General features: G+C 42.5%; 1 protein-coding gene across 7 annotated transcripts in view; it reads right to left on the minus strand.

Annotated features, from left to right (window-relative positions):
* The window catches only part of MYO9A (myosin IXA), a 124,978-nt gene that overhangs the window by 96,732 nt on the left and 8,637 nt on the right, over positions 1 to 19,609 (minus strand). For all 7 annotated transcript variants that reach the window (XM_070762963.1, XM_070762960.1, XM_070762962.1 and 4 more), the window contains exon 2: positions 3,483 to 4,396. In XM_070762963.1, coding sequence (XP_070619064.1) covers positions 3,483 to 4,325 — 843 coding nt within the window. In that variant the 5' untranslated portion in view covers positions 4,326 to 4,396. The remainder of the gene's footprint in view (positions 1 to 3,482; positions 4,397 to 19,609) is intronic.

A 19,609-nucleotide genomic window follows, 5' to 3' on the forward strand; every position in this document is an offset into this window, starting at 1 on the left:
TGCTCCGTTTGGGTGCACGTGTTCCCTCATGCAATTTGGCTTCTGAGCATGTTCAATAGCTGGAATCGGCCCGAAACACAGCTGAGGAGTTGATCAACTGTGCTTCAGGAGAAAGAATAAAGGTGGGCGGGAAGCCCCTTTTACAAGCACCAGAACAGGAAAAACCTTCAAAACAGGGGGGGGGGGGGGTCATCATCAAAAATTAAAAAAAAAGATGGCGGAGCTCACAGATTGGCACTGACCGGACCGGATCTGTGATGCCACTGTCACATCACCAGCAGATCGCTAATAGTTTGGTCAAACTGGTCTGAACCGGGAGGAACCCAGCCCTGCTCTTAAATCCTCCAACAAATATAAATCTGCTTGATGAGGGGCTAACGGGCCTGTTCCTTTAAACCAGCAGTCCCCAAACTACGGCCCGGGGGCCACATGTGGCCCGCTGAGGCCATTTATCTGGCCCGCAGGTCTTTTCCAAGGCCGCACTGGAAAAGCAGTGAGAACGTCCCCCTCAATCTTATCTCACCCGAGGTAAAGTAAGGCTTGCTGAAAGCCGAGCTGGGCACAACACACATACATACACACACACATCCTCCTCCTCCTCCTCTTTTGAGTTGCTAGCTCCCGTTTTCTGAATGGGGATTGAATGGGAGTCCGGGGGGGGAGGCTTGTCGGGTGAGTCCTCCGCAGGGAGAGAAGAGGGAGGGTGAAAGAGGGAAAAGAGAGAGGGAGAAGTGGAGAGAAAGAAAGAAAAGGGAAAGAGAAGGGAAAAAGAGCAAGGGAAAGAAGTGGAGAGGAAGGAAGGAGGGAGGGAGGGAAGATAGGGGGAGAAAGAGAGGGAGAAAGGGAGGGAGGGAGCAAGAGAGAGAGTGAGAAAGACAGAGCAAGAGACAGAAAGAAAGAAAGAAAGAGAGAGAGAGAGCAAGAGAGAGAGAGAAAGCAAGAGAGAGAGAGTGAGTGAGAGAGAGAGAAAGAAAAAAGGTATGTGCAGTGTGCATAGGAATCTGTTCACAGGTTTTTTTATAGTCCGGCCCTCCAACAGTCCTAGGGACAGTGAACTGGCCCCCTGTGTAAAAAGTTTGGGGACCCCTGCTTTAAACTATTATTAGGCAACTATATCAGCATCTTCATTTAGTCTTCTAACAAGAAAGGTTCTCACACACAGTTTTGGAGGACACATTTTCAAAACTCTCTACTTACTAAATTTAGCAACCAAGCTATCTACCTCTGTGATGTGCATACAGCTTTGCTTAACCACAAGGTCCTTTTGTGTTTACTAAAAATAAAGGTCAACCATAGTTAGCGGCAACTTAGAAGATAGGAAGCGTAAAATAATTATTCTCCACTTTAGATAAAACTATTTTCTATGTGTAGTAAAACATTGCAGTCCTTGCAATAGTTATGATTGGTTAAATAAGCAGTGGTGTTTAGGGACGTGAGATATTAAGTAAGAAAAACATTATTTGAAAAGGCAAATTCAGTCAATTGAATACTTCTGGTGAATCTAAAATATGAAGTAGGTTGGGAGAACTGTTAAACATCGGTATTATTTCACCATGATTCTGGATTTCTTTCCAAAAGGACCACAATTTTGAACTGGAATAGGAAAATAACTGCTATCTGGGAATATTTATGTACAGTGATACCTTGTCTTACGAACTGAATTGGTTCCGGGACGAGGTTCGGAAGGTGAAAAGTTTGTAAGATGTAACAATGTTTCCCAAAGGAGTCAATGGAAAAGCGATTAATGTGTGCCAGCCAAGCACCCGTTTTCGCGCTGGTGGGATTCCCTTAGGCTCCCCTCCATGGGAAACCCCATCTCCGGATTTTGCGATGCTGCAGGGGAATCCCAGCAGGGGAATCCCACCAGCGCGAAAATGGACCTCAGCAAATTCGCAGTTCTGGTTTCTCATTCTTGAGATTTTAAAAATGAAGATCAACAAAAAATGGAGCATAATATTTAATTATTTCAAACAATATTTAAAAATACTGAAGACAAATCCTCTAATTTTAAATTTACTTTTTACAACAACGTTATAACTTGGGATGACAAATATACAATATAATCCGTAAATTTTTTAAAGAAAAGATTTAAGAGGATGATGACAGTGGATCCTGCTCTGAGTTATTTGGTGTGTTTTTTTTTTAAAGCACATTCCAATCTAATGTTTTCCATATGTATTTCACCAGCAGAATCCTTACAATAGGAAGGAAAGCTTTGCATAGCTTTATCAATTGTTCCAAGACAAGAATAATAATTTGATTTTGGAAAACCCAATTGTTTCAGCACATGTTAGGGAGAAGTTTTATCATAAATTACAAGCAGTCCTCGACTTATGACCACAACTAAGCCTCAAATTTCTGTGGCTAAGTAAGACATCTGTTAAGCGAGCTTTGCCCCATTTTACAATCTTTCTTGCCACAGTTGTTAAGTGAATCGTTGCAGTTGATAAATTAGTAACCTAATTACCTAATCTGGCTTTGCCATTGACTTTGCTGGTCACGAAGTTGCAAAAGGTGATCACATGACCATGGGACACAGCCATGATCATGTGAACTAGTTGCCAAGCTTGATCACATGATCCGGGGGAGAGGGCTAACTGTGAAAAATGGTCACAAGTCACTTTGGAGTATTCGGAGAGGGGCGGCATACAAATCTAATACAGTGATACCTCATCTTACAAACGCCTCGTCATATTAACTTTTCGAGATACAAACCTGGGGTTTAAGATTTTTTTGCCTTTTCTTACAAACTATTTTCACCTTACAAACTCACCGCTGCTGGGATACCCCACCTCTGTACTTCCGTTGCCAGCGAAGCACCTGTTTTTGCGCTATTGGGATTCCCCTGAGGCTCCCCTCCATGGGAAACCCCACCTCTGGACTTCCGTGTTTTTGTGATGCTGCAGGGGAATCCCACCAGCGCAAAAACAGGTACTTTGCTGGCAATTGAAGTCTGGAGGTGGGGTTTCCCAGCGAGGGGAGCCTCAGTGAAATCACAGCATCGCAAAAACACAGAGGTCTGGAGGTGGGGTTTCAAGGACTTCGGGGTTTTTGCAATGGTGCGATTTCACTGGTGCTCCCTTCGCTGGGAAACCCCACCTCCGGACTTCCGTTACCAGCGAAGCACCCGTTTTTCGATGCTGGGATTCCCCTGCAGCATCGCAAACATACAGAAGTCCGGAGGTGGGGTTTCCTATGGAGGGGAATCTCAGGGGAATCCCAGCAGTGCAAAAACGGGTGCTTTGGCTGGCAAAAGGGGTGAATTTTGGGCTTGCACGCATTAATCACTTTTCCATTGATTCCTATGGGAAACATTGTTTCGTCTTATAAACTTTTCACCTTAAGAACCTGGTCCCGGAACCAATTGAGTTTGTAAGAGAAGGTATCACTGTAAATTGAATTGAGTTTTTTCATTGCCATTGTAATTTTGAATGGTCTCTAAAATTTGAGGACGACCTGTAAAAAAACGATTTTAAGATTACCTCCAGCACTGGTCCAGCTCCAAGAATGATTTGTTCTACCCCACTTGCGAATCCCTTTTGGCTGAGAGCGGTGAGGTGATGAATCAAGAAATTTGTGCTCTGGGTTTTGCCAGACCCGCTTTCTCCAGAAATGACAATACACTGGTTCTTCCGACGCAACAACATGGCGTGATACGCCACGTCAGCCACCGCGTAGATGTGGGGCTCCCGCTTACCCAGCTGATGATTATCGTACATCTTGACATATTTAGGGTTATAAATGGGAAGGAATTTGAATGGGTTAATGACTATCAAAATGCTCCCGACGTAGGTGTAGATTTTTTCTTGCTTAAAGCGATTCCTAAGGTTTTCCAGAAGTGTCCTCTCGTTCAGATCTGGCAATGCGCATAAATCATCATAATCCTTGTACTGAGGTTGGGGAAGGAAGCCACGTTCCATCATCCTGCGCCTTTCTTCGGTGACCTGCAACCAGGACTGGAGACTGGCGTAATGGATCGATCCATCCAAGTTCTTTTCTCTCAGAAGGAAGCGATAGTCCTCTCCGCTCAAGCGGTTCTCCAAGGCCATGCGTGGCCAGAGCATCATGCGTTGGACAGGGCAGTCGGTGGGGTTGAGGATCCATTCTTCCCCACCGAATTCCTTCACTTCGGCCAAGACGTAGCATTTTGTTTTGTCCAGTTGCAGTTTGTTGATCAGAGAGTCTATCACCTCAGCAGCAGTAGACGTCTTTCGTGCAATAACAGGACAATAAATGGTCCCTTCGGCAATGTTCCCAGGGTAGATGTGTAGTGTGTGCTCTGTGTCTTCAAAGCGTCTTCTTCCTCCGGTATCATTTCCACTCATATTGGACTTCTTCCCATCAGTAACTGCAACCCATCTTTAATAAGGTTAGATAAGAGATCATGGCGACAGTGCTACAATAAAAAAAGAGAAAGGAAACGTTTTAAGGACATTGAGTATTTACAACACAGATTTCAATTATAAAATCCTCTTCTAGAACCAGATGTTTTTAAACAGTAGGGAGAGAAGTAGAAAGCATATGGAAAGTCCATGTTCTGTTGCTAGACGGGAGAAATTGGAAGGAGGCAATTTTTTAGCAAACCATTTTAATGAGATGTGGGTGTGATTAACTTCCTTTTTTATTTCACTCTCAATAATTAGTATGTTGATCTTCTGTATTCTGCTAAGGACCAAATTAATAGTCACTAGCATCTAAATGAATGCCTTCCATTGAGGACCTGTATACTGCACGAGTCAAAAAGAGGGTGGGGAAAATATTTACTGACCCCTCACATCCTGGACACATATTGCTTCATCTCCTACCCTCAAAATGTCGCTACAGAGCACTGCACACCAAGACAACTAGACACAAGAACAGTTTTTTTCCGAATGCCATCACACTACTAAACAAATAATTCCCTCAACACTGTCAGACTTTCTACTAAATCTGTACTTCTATTCTACTAGTTTTTCTCATCATTCCTATCACCCATTTCCTCCCATGTTGACTGTATGACTGTAACTTGTTGCTTATATCCTAAGATTTTTATTAATATTGCTTCTTCATTGCTTATTTGACCCCTATGACAATCATTAAGTGTTGTACCACAGGATTCTTGACAAATGTATATTTTATTTTATGTACGCTGAGAGCATATGCACCAAGACAAATTCCTTGTGTGTCCAATCACACTTGGCCAATAAAAATTCTATAGGCCAAAACATTGTGCCAACAGAGAAGATACCGTATTTCTTTCAAATACTGATTTGGTGATGAAAGAAATGCAACATTATTCTAGTTTATTCATAAATTATTCTGAGGGAATTATATTCTTACATTCATTGTGAATTATCTACAGTACTCATGTAAATCTGATTTATTCTCCTATACAACAAGGTGTTTCAGTAACTATCTTTGTATCTTTACAAGTGTAAACCGGTCTTCAATCCATTAAGTGAAAGGAACCATTTATTTAATCTTTCTAAAGACAGCATATGAAGGCAGTCCCCTAATGCTTCAACATAGAATTATTACAACACAAAGGAAATGATGTAGAGCATCACTAAGAGAAGAAACTTGCTTTATTCTAGCTGGCCCTCTCAAGGTTTGCTCTCACACCCTGGAAACACATCATACACACAGAAGGTTGAACTTGTGCCAGCTTTCCCTGCAATTCTGCTCAAGTGGCATGTGATCTTGCACTGGCAGAATGTATCGATCAAAATGTATACAGCCCTAAAAACTATTTGCAAGCTACTGGCTTTAGGATTCACCCTGTAAGAACATTAAGACAGCAATTGTGTCACGAGTACTGGTAGTATCGGGACAGTGATTATTTTACCAAATATTGTGTATTACTCTAGATCAGCGGTCCCCAAATTTGTGGCACCAGGGACCAGTTCAGGGGAAAAAAAGTCTTTTATGGACCAGACGATGGGGTTGGATGGTTTCATGCAGTAGTGGGTTTCACTTACATTTGCTACCGATTTGGAACTGTGAACACACATGGCACTTCTGTCCATGCACAGAACCTTCTGCGCATACGTAGATCGCCTATGATGATGTCTGGATGGGTGGGCGGAGCCTCCCATCGCCACCACTACCAGTTCACTCAAACCAGTAGCAACCCACCACTGATTTCACACCAACCTAGATCCCAATCATGGTCAGATGAAGTTTTGATTGCTCGCCTGCTGCTTGCACAGCCCAGTTGCTAACAGGCCACAGACCCGTACTGGTTGATGATCCAGGAGTTGGGGACCCCTGCATTAGATGATTAGTTTAGACAAAAGTATTTGTATGGGGTCTATAGTCCAGCAGGAAAGCAAACCATTCCCCATCATAAAAGTTGTAAGGGGCCAATGCTTGAATCATAAACTTCGGAAACTTCAGATCGTGCAGAATGCAGCTGCGAGAGCAATCATGGGCTTTCCCAAATATGCCCATGTTACACCAACACTCCACAGTCTGCATTGGTTGCCGATCAGTTTCCGGTCACAATTCAAAGTGTTGGTTATGACCTGTAAAGCCCTTCATGGCACCGGACCAGATTATCTCAGGGACCACCTTCTGCTGCACGAATCCCAGCAACTAGTTAGGTCCCACAGAGTGGGCCTTCTCCGGGTCCCGTCAACTAAACAATGTCATTTGGCGGGACCCAGGGGAAGAGCCTTCTCTGTGGCGGCCCCGTCCCTTTGGAACCAACTCCCCCCAGAGATTAGAATTGCCCCCACCCTTCTTGCCTTTCGTAAGCTTCTTAAAACCCACCTCTGTCGTCAGGCATGGGGGAACTGAGATATTCTTTCCCCCTAGGCCTTTACAATTTACGCATGGTATGTCTATATGTATGTTTGGTTTTTATAATAAGGTTTTTTTTAGTTATTTTAGTATTGGATTGGATTGTTACATGCTGTTTTTATCATTGTTGTTAGCCGCCCCGAATCTACGGGAAAGGGTGGCATACAAATCCAATAAATAAATGAATGAATGAATGAATGAATGAATAAAAAATTCAGCACAGATCAGAGACAAACAATTAAATTTTGGTTACAATAAAAGCCTGCATTTTATTTGTTACCCTTAATAATATACTCACAACTATAAAGCAGCTCATGAAGTAGAGAGGGACTTAACATCCTGTTTGTTTGGGTAATGCAAAAGAACACTAATGCTATTGATAAACTCTTACTGAACACTGCAGTGATTCTCCCTTTACAGCAAACCCCCCCCCCCATTTAATGAAGCAGCAGGTGAGTTAATTAAACAGACTTTCTACCAAAAGGAATCCTCCTCAGGGACAACCTGGAAAGACCATTCAGATTACAATTGATATTCTTCACTTTAGGTTATTTCTGAATTTCCTCTGCCAACAACATGAAATGCAGATCTTAGAGAGTGCATTAGTGTCCAAGTATTTAGTATGCATTCATCAGCAATTCAACTACTGGACGTTAAGCTTTCAAGTATCAAGTAAGTAGGCATTTATGCATGAGCCTAAATTCATCCCTGGACTGACTGAAGTGACTAATAAGTCAAAGTACAGTAATACCCCGGTTATTGCGTCCCCAACCATTGCGAACAGGGTAATTTGCGATTTTTGAACCCGGAAGTCAAAACACCATCTGCGCATGCGTGCCCTTTTTTTCTATGGGCACGCATGCGTAGATGGCGCCGGGCAGATCAGCTGCTGGGCAGCTTCCCTGGGTCTTCCCCCTCTTGCTGGCGGGAGGGCGAAGCCCCCCCCAGCACCCGCTCGCCCGCCCTTCGCCCGGGAAGTTCGCCAGGAGTCAGCGGAGAACGGCGCGCCTGTTTTAAAACGATCGGAGCCGGCCTGGGGGGGCTTTCTAGCAACCCCCGAGCCCCCAACCCGGGCTTGGGGGTTGCTGGAAAGCCCCCCCAGGCCGGCTGCGACATTTTAAAACACGCGCGCCGCTTCGCAGCTGTCTCCTGAAGCCGAACGCTAACTTCCGCGTTCGGCTTCAGGAGACAGCTGCGAAGCGGCGCGGGTGTTTTAAAACGTCGCCGCCGACATGGGGGGCTCGCTAGCACCCCCCCAAACCCGGGTTGGGGGTTCGGGGGAGTGCTAGCGAGCCCCCCGTGTCGGCGGGGACGTTTTAAAACACCCGTGCCGCTTTCCAATGAGTCCCGAAGACAAACGTGGAAGTTTGACGTTTGTCTTCGGGACTCATTGGAAAGCGGCGCGGGTGTTTTAAAACGTCCCCGCCGACATGGGGGGCTCGCTAGCACCCCCCCAAACCCGGGTTGGGGGTTCGGGGGGGTGCTAGCGAGCCCCCCATGTCGGCGGTGACGTTTTAAAACACCCGTGCGGCTTTCCAATGAGTCCCGAAGACAAACGCGGAAGTTTGACGTTTGTCTTCGGGACTCATTGGAAAGCCGCGCGGGTGTTTTAAAACGTCCCCGCCGACATGGGGGGCTCGCTAGCACCCCCCCAAACCCGGGTTGGGGGTTCGGGGGGGTGCTAGCGAGCCCCCCATGTCGGCGGTGACGTTTTAAAACACCCGTGCGGCTTTCCAATGAGTCCCGAAGACAAACGCGGAAGTTTGACGTTTGTCTTCGGGACTCATTGGAAAGCCGCGCGGGTGTTTTAAAACGTCCCCGCCGACATGGGGGGCTCGCTAGCACCCCCCCCGAACCCCCAACCCGGGTTAGGGGGGGTGCTAGCGAGCCCCCCATGTCGGCGGCGACATTTTAAAACACCCGCGCCACCCCCAATCTTCGGCTCCTCGCTAGCGCTGCGGAAGTAAAAACACCATCTGCACATGCGCAGATGGTGTTTTTACTTCCGCAGCGCTACTTCGCGAAAACCCGCTCGTTGCGGGGGTCCTGGAACGGAACCCTCGCAACAAGCGGGGGATCACTGTATTCTCTAGTCTAGAGTAGGGGTCTCCATGCATGGAATGCTAGGGAATTCTGGGAGTTGAAGTCTATGAGTCTTAAATTTGCCAAGGCTGGAAACCCCAGTGTGCCACGGCACACTAGTGTGCCGTGAGACATGGTCAGGTGTGCCGTGAAGCTCAGAGAGAGAAAGAAAGAGAGAGAGAGAAAGAAAGAGCAAGAGGGAGAGAAAGCAAGCAAGCAAGAAAGAGAGAAAGAAAACAAGAGAGAAAGAAAGAGAGAGAGAGAGAAAGAAAGAGAGAGAGAAAGAGAGAGAGAAAGAAAGCAAGAGAGAGAAAAAGAAAGAGAACGAGAGAGAGAGAGAAAGAAAGAAAGCAAGAGAGAGAGAGAGAAAGAGAACAAGAGAGAAAGAAAGAAAGAGGAGAAAGAAAGAAAGAAAGAGAGAGAGAGAGAGGGAAGGTGGGAGAGAGAAAGACATAGAGGGAGGTAGGGAGGGAGAGAGAAAGAGCAAAAAGAGGAAAGAAGGAAGAGAGAAAGAAAGAGGGATGGAGAGATAGAGAGAGAAAAAAGAGGAAGGAGAGAAAGAGGGAGGGAGAGAGAAATAGAGCGAAAGGGAGGAAGAGAGAGAGAGAGAGAGGAATTTTTTGTCCAAACTTTTTTAGCCGCGCCCCCCCCCTCAATGTGCCCCATGGTTTTGTAAATGTAAAAAATGTGCCGCAGCTCAGAAAAGGCTGGAAACCCCTGCTCTAGAGCAAACTATGTGATCCTGTAAAGCAAAAGTAAGCTAGAAACTATTAGCTAGGGAGGCAAATTTGCAAGATGCCTAACAGGAAGTTTTTATAGGCAGTCCTACAGGATTAGCAACCCCCTACTTCCTACACCACTAATAAATGCATACACAACACAAATGCTTAAATAGCATGCTTAAATTACATTTATGCTCATGTATCAAATGACTATTTCGCTTTTAACTGAATGAGGTATTTCAAGGCAACAGAATATACAGTGATCCCTCGATTATCGCGAGGGTTCCGTTCCAAGACCCCTCGTGATAATCGATTTTTCGGGATGTAGGGTTGCGGAAGTAAAAACACCATCTGCGCATGTGCGCCCTTTTTTTCTATGGCCGCGCATGCGTAGATGGTGGAGTTTCCGTTCCCCGCCGCCCACGCAAAGGGGAAACCCAATTCGCCTCCTCGCTGCTGCTGCGCTACCGAGCAGATCAGCTGCTGGGCGGCCGAAGGGACCTTCCCTGGGTCTTCCCGGCCGCCCACGCAAAGGGGAAACCCCGGCTCCTCGCTGATGCCCCCGCTCGCCCGCCCGCCGCCCGCCAGCAAGAGGGGGAGAGATAGAGAAAGAGAGAGAAGGAAAGAAAGAGATGAGAGAGAGAGAGGAAGAGAGTGTGAGAGAGGAAGAAGCAAGATAGAGAAAGAGAGAAAGAAAGATGAGAAAGGAAGGAAGAGAGTGACGTCATCGGTGGAAAAATCGCGATATAGCGTTTCGCGAAGATCGAGATTGCGAAACTCGAGGGATCACTGTATTAGAATAACATGCTGAACTGAACCAACTTTACATAGTCCATTTGGAAGTAATTTTTCAGGTGCTCACGTTGAGTTTTATCACAAAAAGTAACCTGCTATCAGTCAGTAAAAGGGAGGCTCTGACTAGAAATCTACATTTATTTATTTATTGGATTTGTATGCCGCCCCTCTCCACAGACTTGGGGTGGCTAACAACAGTAACAAAACAGTATAATCCAATACTAAAAACAGTTAAAACCCATTATATAAAAACTAATCATACATACAGACATACCATGCATAAAATTTTAAAGGCCTAGGAGGAAAGTATATCTCAGTTCCCCCATGCCTGGCGGCAGAGGTGGGCTTTAAGCAGTTTACGAAAGGCAAGGAGGGTGGGGGCAATTCTAATCTCTGGGGGGAGTGGTTCCAGAGGTCCGGGGCCGCCACAGAGAAGGCTCTTCCCCTGGGTCCCACCAAGCGACATTGTTTGGTTGACGGGATCCGGAGAAGACCCTCTCTGTGGGACCTAACTGGTCGCTGGGATTCGTGCAGCAGAAGGCAGTCCCTGAGGTAATCTGGTCTGGTGCCATGAAGGGCTTTATAGGTCATAACCAACACTTTGAATTGTGACCGGAAACTGATCGGCAACCAATGCAGACTGCGGAGTGTTGGTATAACATGGGCATATTTAGGAAAGCCCATGATTGCTCTCGCAGCTGCATTCTGCACGATCTGAAGTTTCCAAACACTTTTCAAAGGTAGCCCCATGTAGAGAGCGTTACAGTACTGTTACATGGTACTGTTGCGACCAAACCTCTTTCTATAGGGGAAAAGAAATAAGCCACTGCTATTTTCAGACATATCCTTACATTTTTCGTAATTCTATTTTTATTGCTGCCTCCTGAAATGCAATACCAAATTTATCTAAAAGAAGAAACGGGCAGGCTTTTGCTGGCTGAGAGATCACACTTACCACAGGAAGAGGTAAGGGCAGGAGCCGATATCCTGGTCATGCAAACTATCACGGCCATGTCATGAACCAGATGGAACGGAATTTACAGTTTCCTTTCCCAATAATTTTGCCACTCTTTTCCCTCCAAGGTACGCTGACAACTGCAAATAATCCTTTATCATCACTGTTTGAAATGCAGGAATATATCAGCGCCAAAGCAAATTCTGAGGCTACCTATTACATGCTCTTTAGATTTCCCTAAATGGCTCAGATACAACTTGCCTTTTTCTGGAGGAAGGACAAAGGTGAAAATTTTTTGGCAAGAATGGAAGGATTTGTTATGAAAGGATTTGAAACATATACTGTAATTAAGGCAACTAAAATAGTTTGAGCAACGGCACGCAAAAGTCCCGAAGAACACACTTTCAAGATTATTGCCATTATCTCAATTCCAATAGAAATCTCTGATTTATTCCATACACTTTCCTCAACTTTAAAGAGCCTCCATTTTCTCCCCACCCCAAAATGGTGGATCAAGAAAATTAGAATTATATCAACTGAAAGTAAGTCACATGTCCTGCATTACTGGCAAGTCTGGATTTATTCCACTTCCTGAAATAAGCACACTATTAAAAAAAAAAAGGGAAACCACAACTTCTCCTATATAATTAGCATTTTTTTCTGTTTTCTTCAGATATGTCCTTTAAGAAGTACCTTTCAACTGGGAATTATTTCCAGGGTTACAAAAGGTAACAAAAGCAACTCCCTTGCTCATGAATTTGTTGCACAATTGCTCATGCAAGTAGTTGTTGCAGAACCTCTTTACTTCTTTAACCTAAACTGTAATTATATAATTTAAATGATAGGTAAAGCACTGAAATAATGCATTCACATTTGTAGGGTGTTTTTCACATATCTCTTCTCATAAAGTTATGAATAGTTCTACAAGGAAGATGGGCAGTTTATTACAATAATTTCAAGCTATTTGGCAGACAAGTAACCAACCTCCACATTATTGAAACAAGACAGACTGAATATATAATGAAAGATTATTTGCAATTCTATTGTTTGTTTGGATCTTAGCTTTACTGTTTATTAAAGCAGCATTTGTATTTTTTCACCCATAAAAATGAAAAGGTTGGTGTCTAAGTGTGATTACATGAGTTTTGATAGCTGTAAAAGAAATGCACCATCATTGGAGGCTCAATGACTGGGGGTTAGTGAGAATTTAAAGGAAATACTCCATTAAGAACCAAATGCATAACATAATTTGCTCGGCAGCACATTCAATCCATGATTATTTGAATGTGTACCATGGACTGAAGGGCCTTTCTGGCTATCAGGAAAGGGTTAATCCACTTTTTCTAATCAAGCAGATTTTAAGGTTGCTTTCTGTGCTACGTCCCTTTGACTTCAGCCTAACATTTTGGGTTTACTTGAGAGTGCTTTAAATCCTTCTTCATCATATGTTCGAGAAACCATCCATTTGTGTGTGTAATTCTGAAAGTCAGATGCTTTCCCGTCACATGTTTGCTATACTATCTAGCAAAGCAAAGTGCTTCTAAATTCAGACGTTTCCTCTCTCCCCCCAACCCATGTTATTTCATTCAAATATTGTGCTGTCACTGCTTTTCTGGTTACATTTTCAGAGGAACATCTTGAATAAGAGCACTTTGTGCACTAATGCACATTAATTACGAAATGGAAAATACAACAGTACACCTTTTGTAACTTGTGCTGCAGATTGCTCTAGGGTTGACTTAGCACAGGCCCTTTTCCAACCCAGCTTATAAACTCGTCTCTTTCGAGTCAGTACTTGAGAAATCTCATTCAGAGGATAGGAAATAAATGTTTAAATTAAAGAAAATGAAATATATCCCCAAATGAAAACATTAACAACTAGAACTGTTAGGTAAACATAATTAAGACTCTTCATTAGCGATCTTCTGAATATACAATCAAATTAAATCAATGGAATTATACAAATGCCAGTTGTATCTCAGATAATGTTACTTTAGAGATTGTTTCCAAAAATAGACACATTATTAATAATCAGTTATACAATCTGAAATAACTCACATTATTTAATATCAGTTATACAATCTAAAACAACTCAATATGCTCTAGATTGAATTTATCTTTTAAGAACACTGTGGTTATATTTGTTCTTGGCTGGTTATTATTCACAAGCTTAACCCTTGCTAATTATACTTCTGCAACATATGAAAGCGTGATATTGTAGAATAACGGAATACTGTATTACCAGGCCAACAAAAATGGTGGTTCAATCTTAAAAAAACAAACAAATAACCTGCACAAAATTAGCTCCATCTTTCCTTGAGACAAAGCAAGTGCATTACGTAAATGACACCATGGTAAAAGATCTGATGCTAAGAAATGTAGCCTAATGGTTGTTGTTATTTTTAAAATTACATATACAGTGTTCTCTCGATTTCCGCGGGTTCGAACTTCGTGAGTAGCCTATATCACGTTTTTTCAAAAAATATTAATTAAAAGATACTTCGCGGTTTTTTTCCCTATACCATGGTTTTTCCCACCCGATGACGTCATATGTCATCGCCAAACTAATAATTTTTGCAAATAAATAACAAAAAAAAAATAATCATTGTTAATAAATAAATATGTTTATAAATATCAGGATCACTAAGTGTCTCATTCAATGGTGAGTACCAGTAATAATGGTGAGTAAATGGTTGTTAAGGGAATGGGAAATGGTAATTTAGGGGTTTAAAGTGTTAAGGGATGGCTTGTGATACTGTCCATAGCCAAAAATTGTGTATTTACTTCCGCATCTCTACTTCGCGGAAATTTGACTTTCGCGGGCGGTCTCGGAACGCATCCCCTGCGGAAATTGAGAGAACACTGTACTCCATTTTGCTGGCTAAATTAGAAACTTCAGGCAAGGAGCATTAGACACAGCAGGCAACTGCCAGAGGGGAAAGCACTGAACAAGCCATCCATTGAATGGGCAGCCTGTTCTGTCACAGTCCACTAGTAATGGGTCAGTCATAGGGCAGATGCTACCACTCAGCTTCAATTGGATGCTTGACTACTTGGGTATTTGTCAGTGTCACTTGTGAACTCTGAAGGTCTTCTGATAAGATTGGCAGCCAAAAGCTACACTCAGGTAGAAAGCTTATTTTCATGCTACAACTATCATAACCATGTACGCAGCTTAGATAACTAAACCAAACGATGCCCATCAATAGCTACACGGAATGAAGTGACACACACAAAGGTCACCAGTAAGGTACCCTAATCTTAAATCAACTTCTCTTTGAAGCCATTAGTATTCCATCATACATAGATGAGGGTGAAGACTCCCAACGTTTTCCATCATACAATGCCAGGTTTTTTTTCTTTCTCAAGAAAGAAATGATCTCACTTGTGTCCAAGCTTGATTAAAAAAAAACAGAAAGGAGCAGCTGCTGTTGCTCCCTTTCTTCATGCTTCATATTTTAGCATGGATGTGTGAAATGTGTTTGTCTCCAAAGCCCAATGCAGAGGCAAGACAGAAGAATTGGTAGTAGGACAACAAGAGGCAAATATAATATTTTGGAAAGACAAATCTACAACCTGGTGTCAGCAGGAAAGCTTAATCTGCATCCTGCAGCAGAGTCCAGTTTATGGAATCTGACTTATTATATATGCTAGCAGCATAATCACCCCTTAACGTTCTGGAAAAAGCCTTCTGCTTTGAGATAATCAGCTTGTACATTTGTATCTTTGGGGAGGGGGAGGGAGGGAGGAAAAAAGGAATAACAGCACAAATGGTGGAAAAAGCTTGCCAGACATAGAAGCATAGCAGGACCATATGGCTATGAAGAAAAATCTGAGCTGCAGACTGTGTGGGCGTTGTTGCTTCGAAGAGTTTGGTAACATAAAGTGGAAGTGTTCCCATAAGATAGGAGGGAACATTAAGGAAATAGGTGCAAACAACAATCCCCAGTTATCCTGAGAGATACCCAAGAGCAGAACTACAGCAGCAAGGCCAAGCAATAATTGCAAACGAGCCCTATAGCAAAAGAAAAAAGAAATCAGTGTATTTTCTACCTTGCACTTTTTTTAAAAAATGGTCAAATCCTAATGGACAAGAGAGGCCTAATCCTGGGCTGAGAGAGAGTGACTGCCCAAAGTCACACAGCTGGCTTAAAATATTCTGAGATTTATTGTTTAAATAGACACAGATGAAATGGATCAAATTGAGCAATAACTTATATGTCCATTCTGTAAACAATTTCTCTTATAATACCAACATTTGCAAATCAACCCATACAAAGAAATTAAGTTTCACAAGTCAATTATATAAACATGGGGACTCGTTCTACCAGTAGCAAAGAAAGCTCTGAACTATCATATAAGAAGACAAGGAGAACAAATTCTAACAAATAGAAACACAATGACTCATCCATTCTTTTCAGTTTCCGATATTTGGTGAACTCCGCTAACAATGGGGCTCCCTTTGAAAAGTGTTCGGAAACTTCAGATCGTGCAGAATGCAGCTGCGAGAGCAATCATGAGCTTCTCTAAGTATGCCCATATCACTCCAACACTCCGCAGTCTGCATTGGTTGCCGATCAGTTTCCGGTCACAATTCAAAGTGTTGGTTATGACCTATAAAGCCCTTCATGGCACCGGACCAGAATATCTCCAGGACCGCCTTCTGCTGCACGAATCCCAGCGACCGGTTCGGTCCCACAGAGTGGGCCTTCTCCGGGTTCCGTCGACTAAACAATGTTGTCTGGCGGGACCCAGGGGAAGAGCCTTCTCTGTGGCGGCTCCGACCCTCTGGAACCAACTCCCCCCTGAGATTAGGATTGCCCCCACCCTCCTTGCCTTTCGCAAACTCCTTAAAACCCACCTCTGCCGTCAGGCATGGGGGAACTGAAACATCTCCCCCTTGCCCATGTTGTTTTGGTGTTAGATTGAGTGTGTGCTTGTTTTTTAATATTCTGGGGTTGTTTTTTATGAATTTTTTAGCTTAAAATTGTAATTGGATTGGTGGGTATTGGATTTGTTATTATGTATTGTTTTTACCTTGTTGTGAGCCGCCCCGAATTTGCGGAGAGGGGCGGCATATAAATCCAATAAATCTAATCTAATCTAATTCTTAAAACACAAAAATCAATCTAATTTTATTGCTCATAAAAAAGTTGTGAGAAAAAAAAGGGAATAGAAAATTAGAGGCCCACATTTACATAAAAAAATAAGCATAAAACCTGAAAAACTGAATGGTTAATAATTTTTAAACATACATGTTATCCTAAAAATGATATGCTAAAGGTAATTAACTATTTCAATAAAAAGAAAGCCCAGCTTCAGTTACTTACCAATGCATAAATGATTACCCTCTAATTTTACATGCAATCTCTAACCTACAATTGGAAAATCTGTTAATTCCTTTGGCCCAGCAACAACAACAACAACAAGAAAATTAGCTTGGAAGGGTAAATTGTTATGTTTAGTGATAGTTAGCAAGATTCAGATTCAAAATGTGTTCCCATCAGGGAGCCCAGCTTCTGTAATTATGAAAAAATAATTCCCACAAAATTAAGTGTCATCTTCAAAGTGGTTCATCTTAAATATGAGGATTATTTAAACAAAAAACAAAAAACCATGAAGCCCTGTTGTTTAGACATACTTTGGAAAAATCTACCTAACACAAACCTACTATAATTGAACCACAGCTACTGGTACTTCTGTTTGTCTTCCTCCTGATGCATTTAAAATACTTTCAATTACCAGAAGCTGGCAGGACAAAAATACTGTATAGAACTTTTAAATGCATTACACTACAATTTAAAAAATGGATGTAATCTATTCTAGAGCAGAAACTCAAAGTAAGTCTAAGATCAGTTAGCAACAAAATACATGCATTTATGAAATGCTACCCAGCTCGGTGCAGGCAGGCTTAAATGTCACATCTGTGGGATTGGCATCCAGAATAGCATTTCAATCACATATCTTTAAAAAAAAAGCTGAATATTTTTAATAGTGAGATATGGCAATTAGAAAAGATAAAGACAACACAGGCAGTTCTACTAATGCCCTCCAAGGAGGGAAGGGGCAAACTGGTATGAACGAAAGACATGATTAGTAGCCTTAATTAAAGAGTTCCCGGAAAATTGATCATATCAGTTTCTCAGGAAGAATTCACATTGCAACCCTACATATATTCTACTTCCTTAGTGATTTTTGGCAACTGTTTTTCTAAAGAGCTTCTGGAAAATAGGAAATGGAGAAAGAAGAAGCAGTGTTGCTGGGTTACTGAGGGATAGAAAGTGTCTAGCATGCAATAACTGAGGCAGCAATGTGAATTCCTCCAATCAGCTTGTTTATTTGCAATTCTACCTTCTGCTTTCTGCCAAATAACTCTGAAAGGGCCTTAGTTTTGACTTAACAGTTTTCTGGATGCTTTAAAAAAATTAACTGTGGGTGCCATCTTTTAAAATTTCTAAAAGAAATTATATCAGATTCCAAAATTTGCTTATACCCACCTGTTAACTGGGGATGAATAATTGGGAGGAAATTCTTATATCAATTTTACAAACTTCCTAATCTAACGATGAGATTAGATTAGATTTATTGGATTTATATGCCGTCCCTCTCCGCAAACTCGGGGCGGCTCACAACAATAATAAAAACAGTGCATAGTAACAAATCCAATTCCCACCAATCTAATTACAATTTTTAATTAAAAAATTCATAAAACAATCCCAATATATATAAAAAACAGGCACACAGCCAATCAATCAAACGGCAAAACAACATGGGCAAGGGGGAAATGTTTTAGTTCCCCCATGCTTGACGACAGAGGTGGGTTTTAAGGAGTTTACGAAAGGCAAGGAGGGTGGGGGCAATCCTAATCTCAAGGGGGAGCTGGTTCCAGAGGGTTGGAGCCCCCACAGAGAAGGCTCTTCCCCTGGGTCCCGCCAGACAACATTGTTTAGTCGACGGGACCCGGAGAAGGTCAACTCTGTGGGACCTAACCGGTCGCTGGGATTCATGCGGCAGGAGGCGGTCCTGAAGATAATCTGGTGCGGTGCCATGAAGGGCTTTATAGGTCATAACCAACACTTTGAATTGTGACCGGAAACTGATCGGCAACCAATGCAGACTGCGGAGTGTTGGAGTAATATGGGCATACTTAGAGAAGCTCATAATTGCTCTCGCAGCTGCATTCTGCACGATCTGAAGTTTCCGAACACTTTTCAAAGGTAGCCCAGTTATATGTATTTTAATCAAATCTATTTGATTTAGAACTCTCAAAGAAGACCATTAAAAAAATTTGATCTCAAACTTCCCCACACATTTTCTCTTTCACAAGAGCATATAACTGTCTCTTTCTGCATGTGACAGGACATTAGCAATGTCTTTGAAACAACGATGAGGACAAAAAAGGTTCTTTCTCCCCCAGAAGGATCACTGCACATCTCAGTAACTTTAACAATTGGCCCCTCAATGCCCAATCTCTCAATTCCCAGACATGGAAGAGAAAATAAACTATCATTAGGATTTTATGGGGGGGATAGGGAACATCTTCCCATAAATTAAATAGAGAATATTGTTTCTGGAGTGATCTCAACTATAGATTAGGGGGTTATCATAGATCTAAACAGCTATCCATGCTAACCACTGGAAAAACCCACATGATTTGGGAAGGAAGTAGGACAGTGGGTACCCACAAAGATTCCATGACAAACCCACTGGGGCAAAGCAGAAAAAATGGGAAGCGGCTATGCTGATGATCATGTTAACCAAGCTGCTGAAAGCTTTCCCTTAACTTGCTTTGTAAATGGAACAAGAGAAGGGACTGCAGCCAAGAGCTCCCTTCAGCTCCTCCCAATGTCTACAAAACTTCTCAACCAGTCATCTGAGAAAGTACTTATGGTCTTTAAAAGCAAACAATAAAGGCTGTTCTACATCTTTATTTTCCTAACCATTATTTTTAAAGTAGTCATTTCTATGCTTATCTAATTCTTACCTCAAACTTATGAAGATTAATAAGGACACTTTGCTCTAACTTAATGAGATACGAAAATACTCAGCTACAGTAAAATTATATTTGCCACATTTTCTGAATATGAATTCAGCAAGAGATTGGTCAATGCCTGGATGCAATACCTGACTCGGTTTTTACATCTTCAAGCCTCCATAACTTTAACCTTAAAAGCTGTCTACTGTTCACCTCATCTCATTCGTAAGAGGTCTGTAAGGGAGCAGGCATGCCTACTCTGCCTGTCCTATCATTCTCATTTATTCATACTCATTTCTT

This window comes from Erythrolamprus reginae, chromosome 10 (assembly GCF_031021105.1).
Source record: "Erythrolamprus reginae isolate rEryReg1 chromosome 10, rEryReg1.hap1, whole genome shotgun sequence".
Lineage (NCBI taxonomy): Eukaryota > Metazoa > Chordata > Lepidosauria > Squamata > Dipsadidae > Erythrolamprus > Erythrolamprus reginae.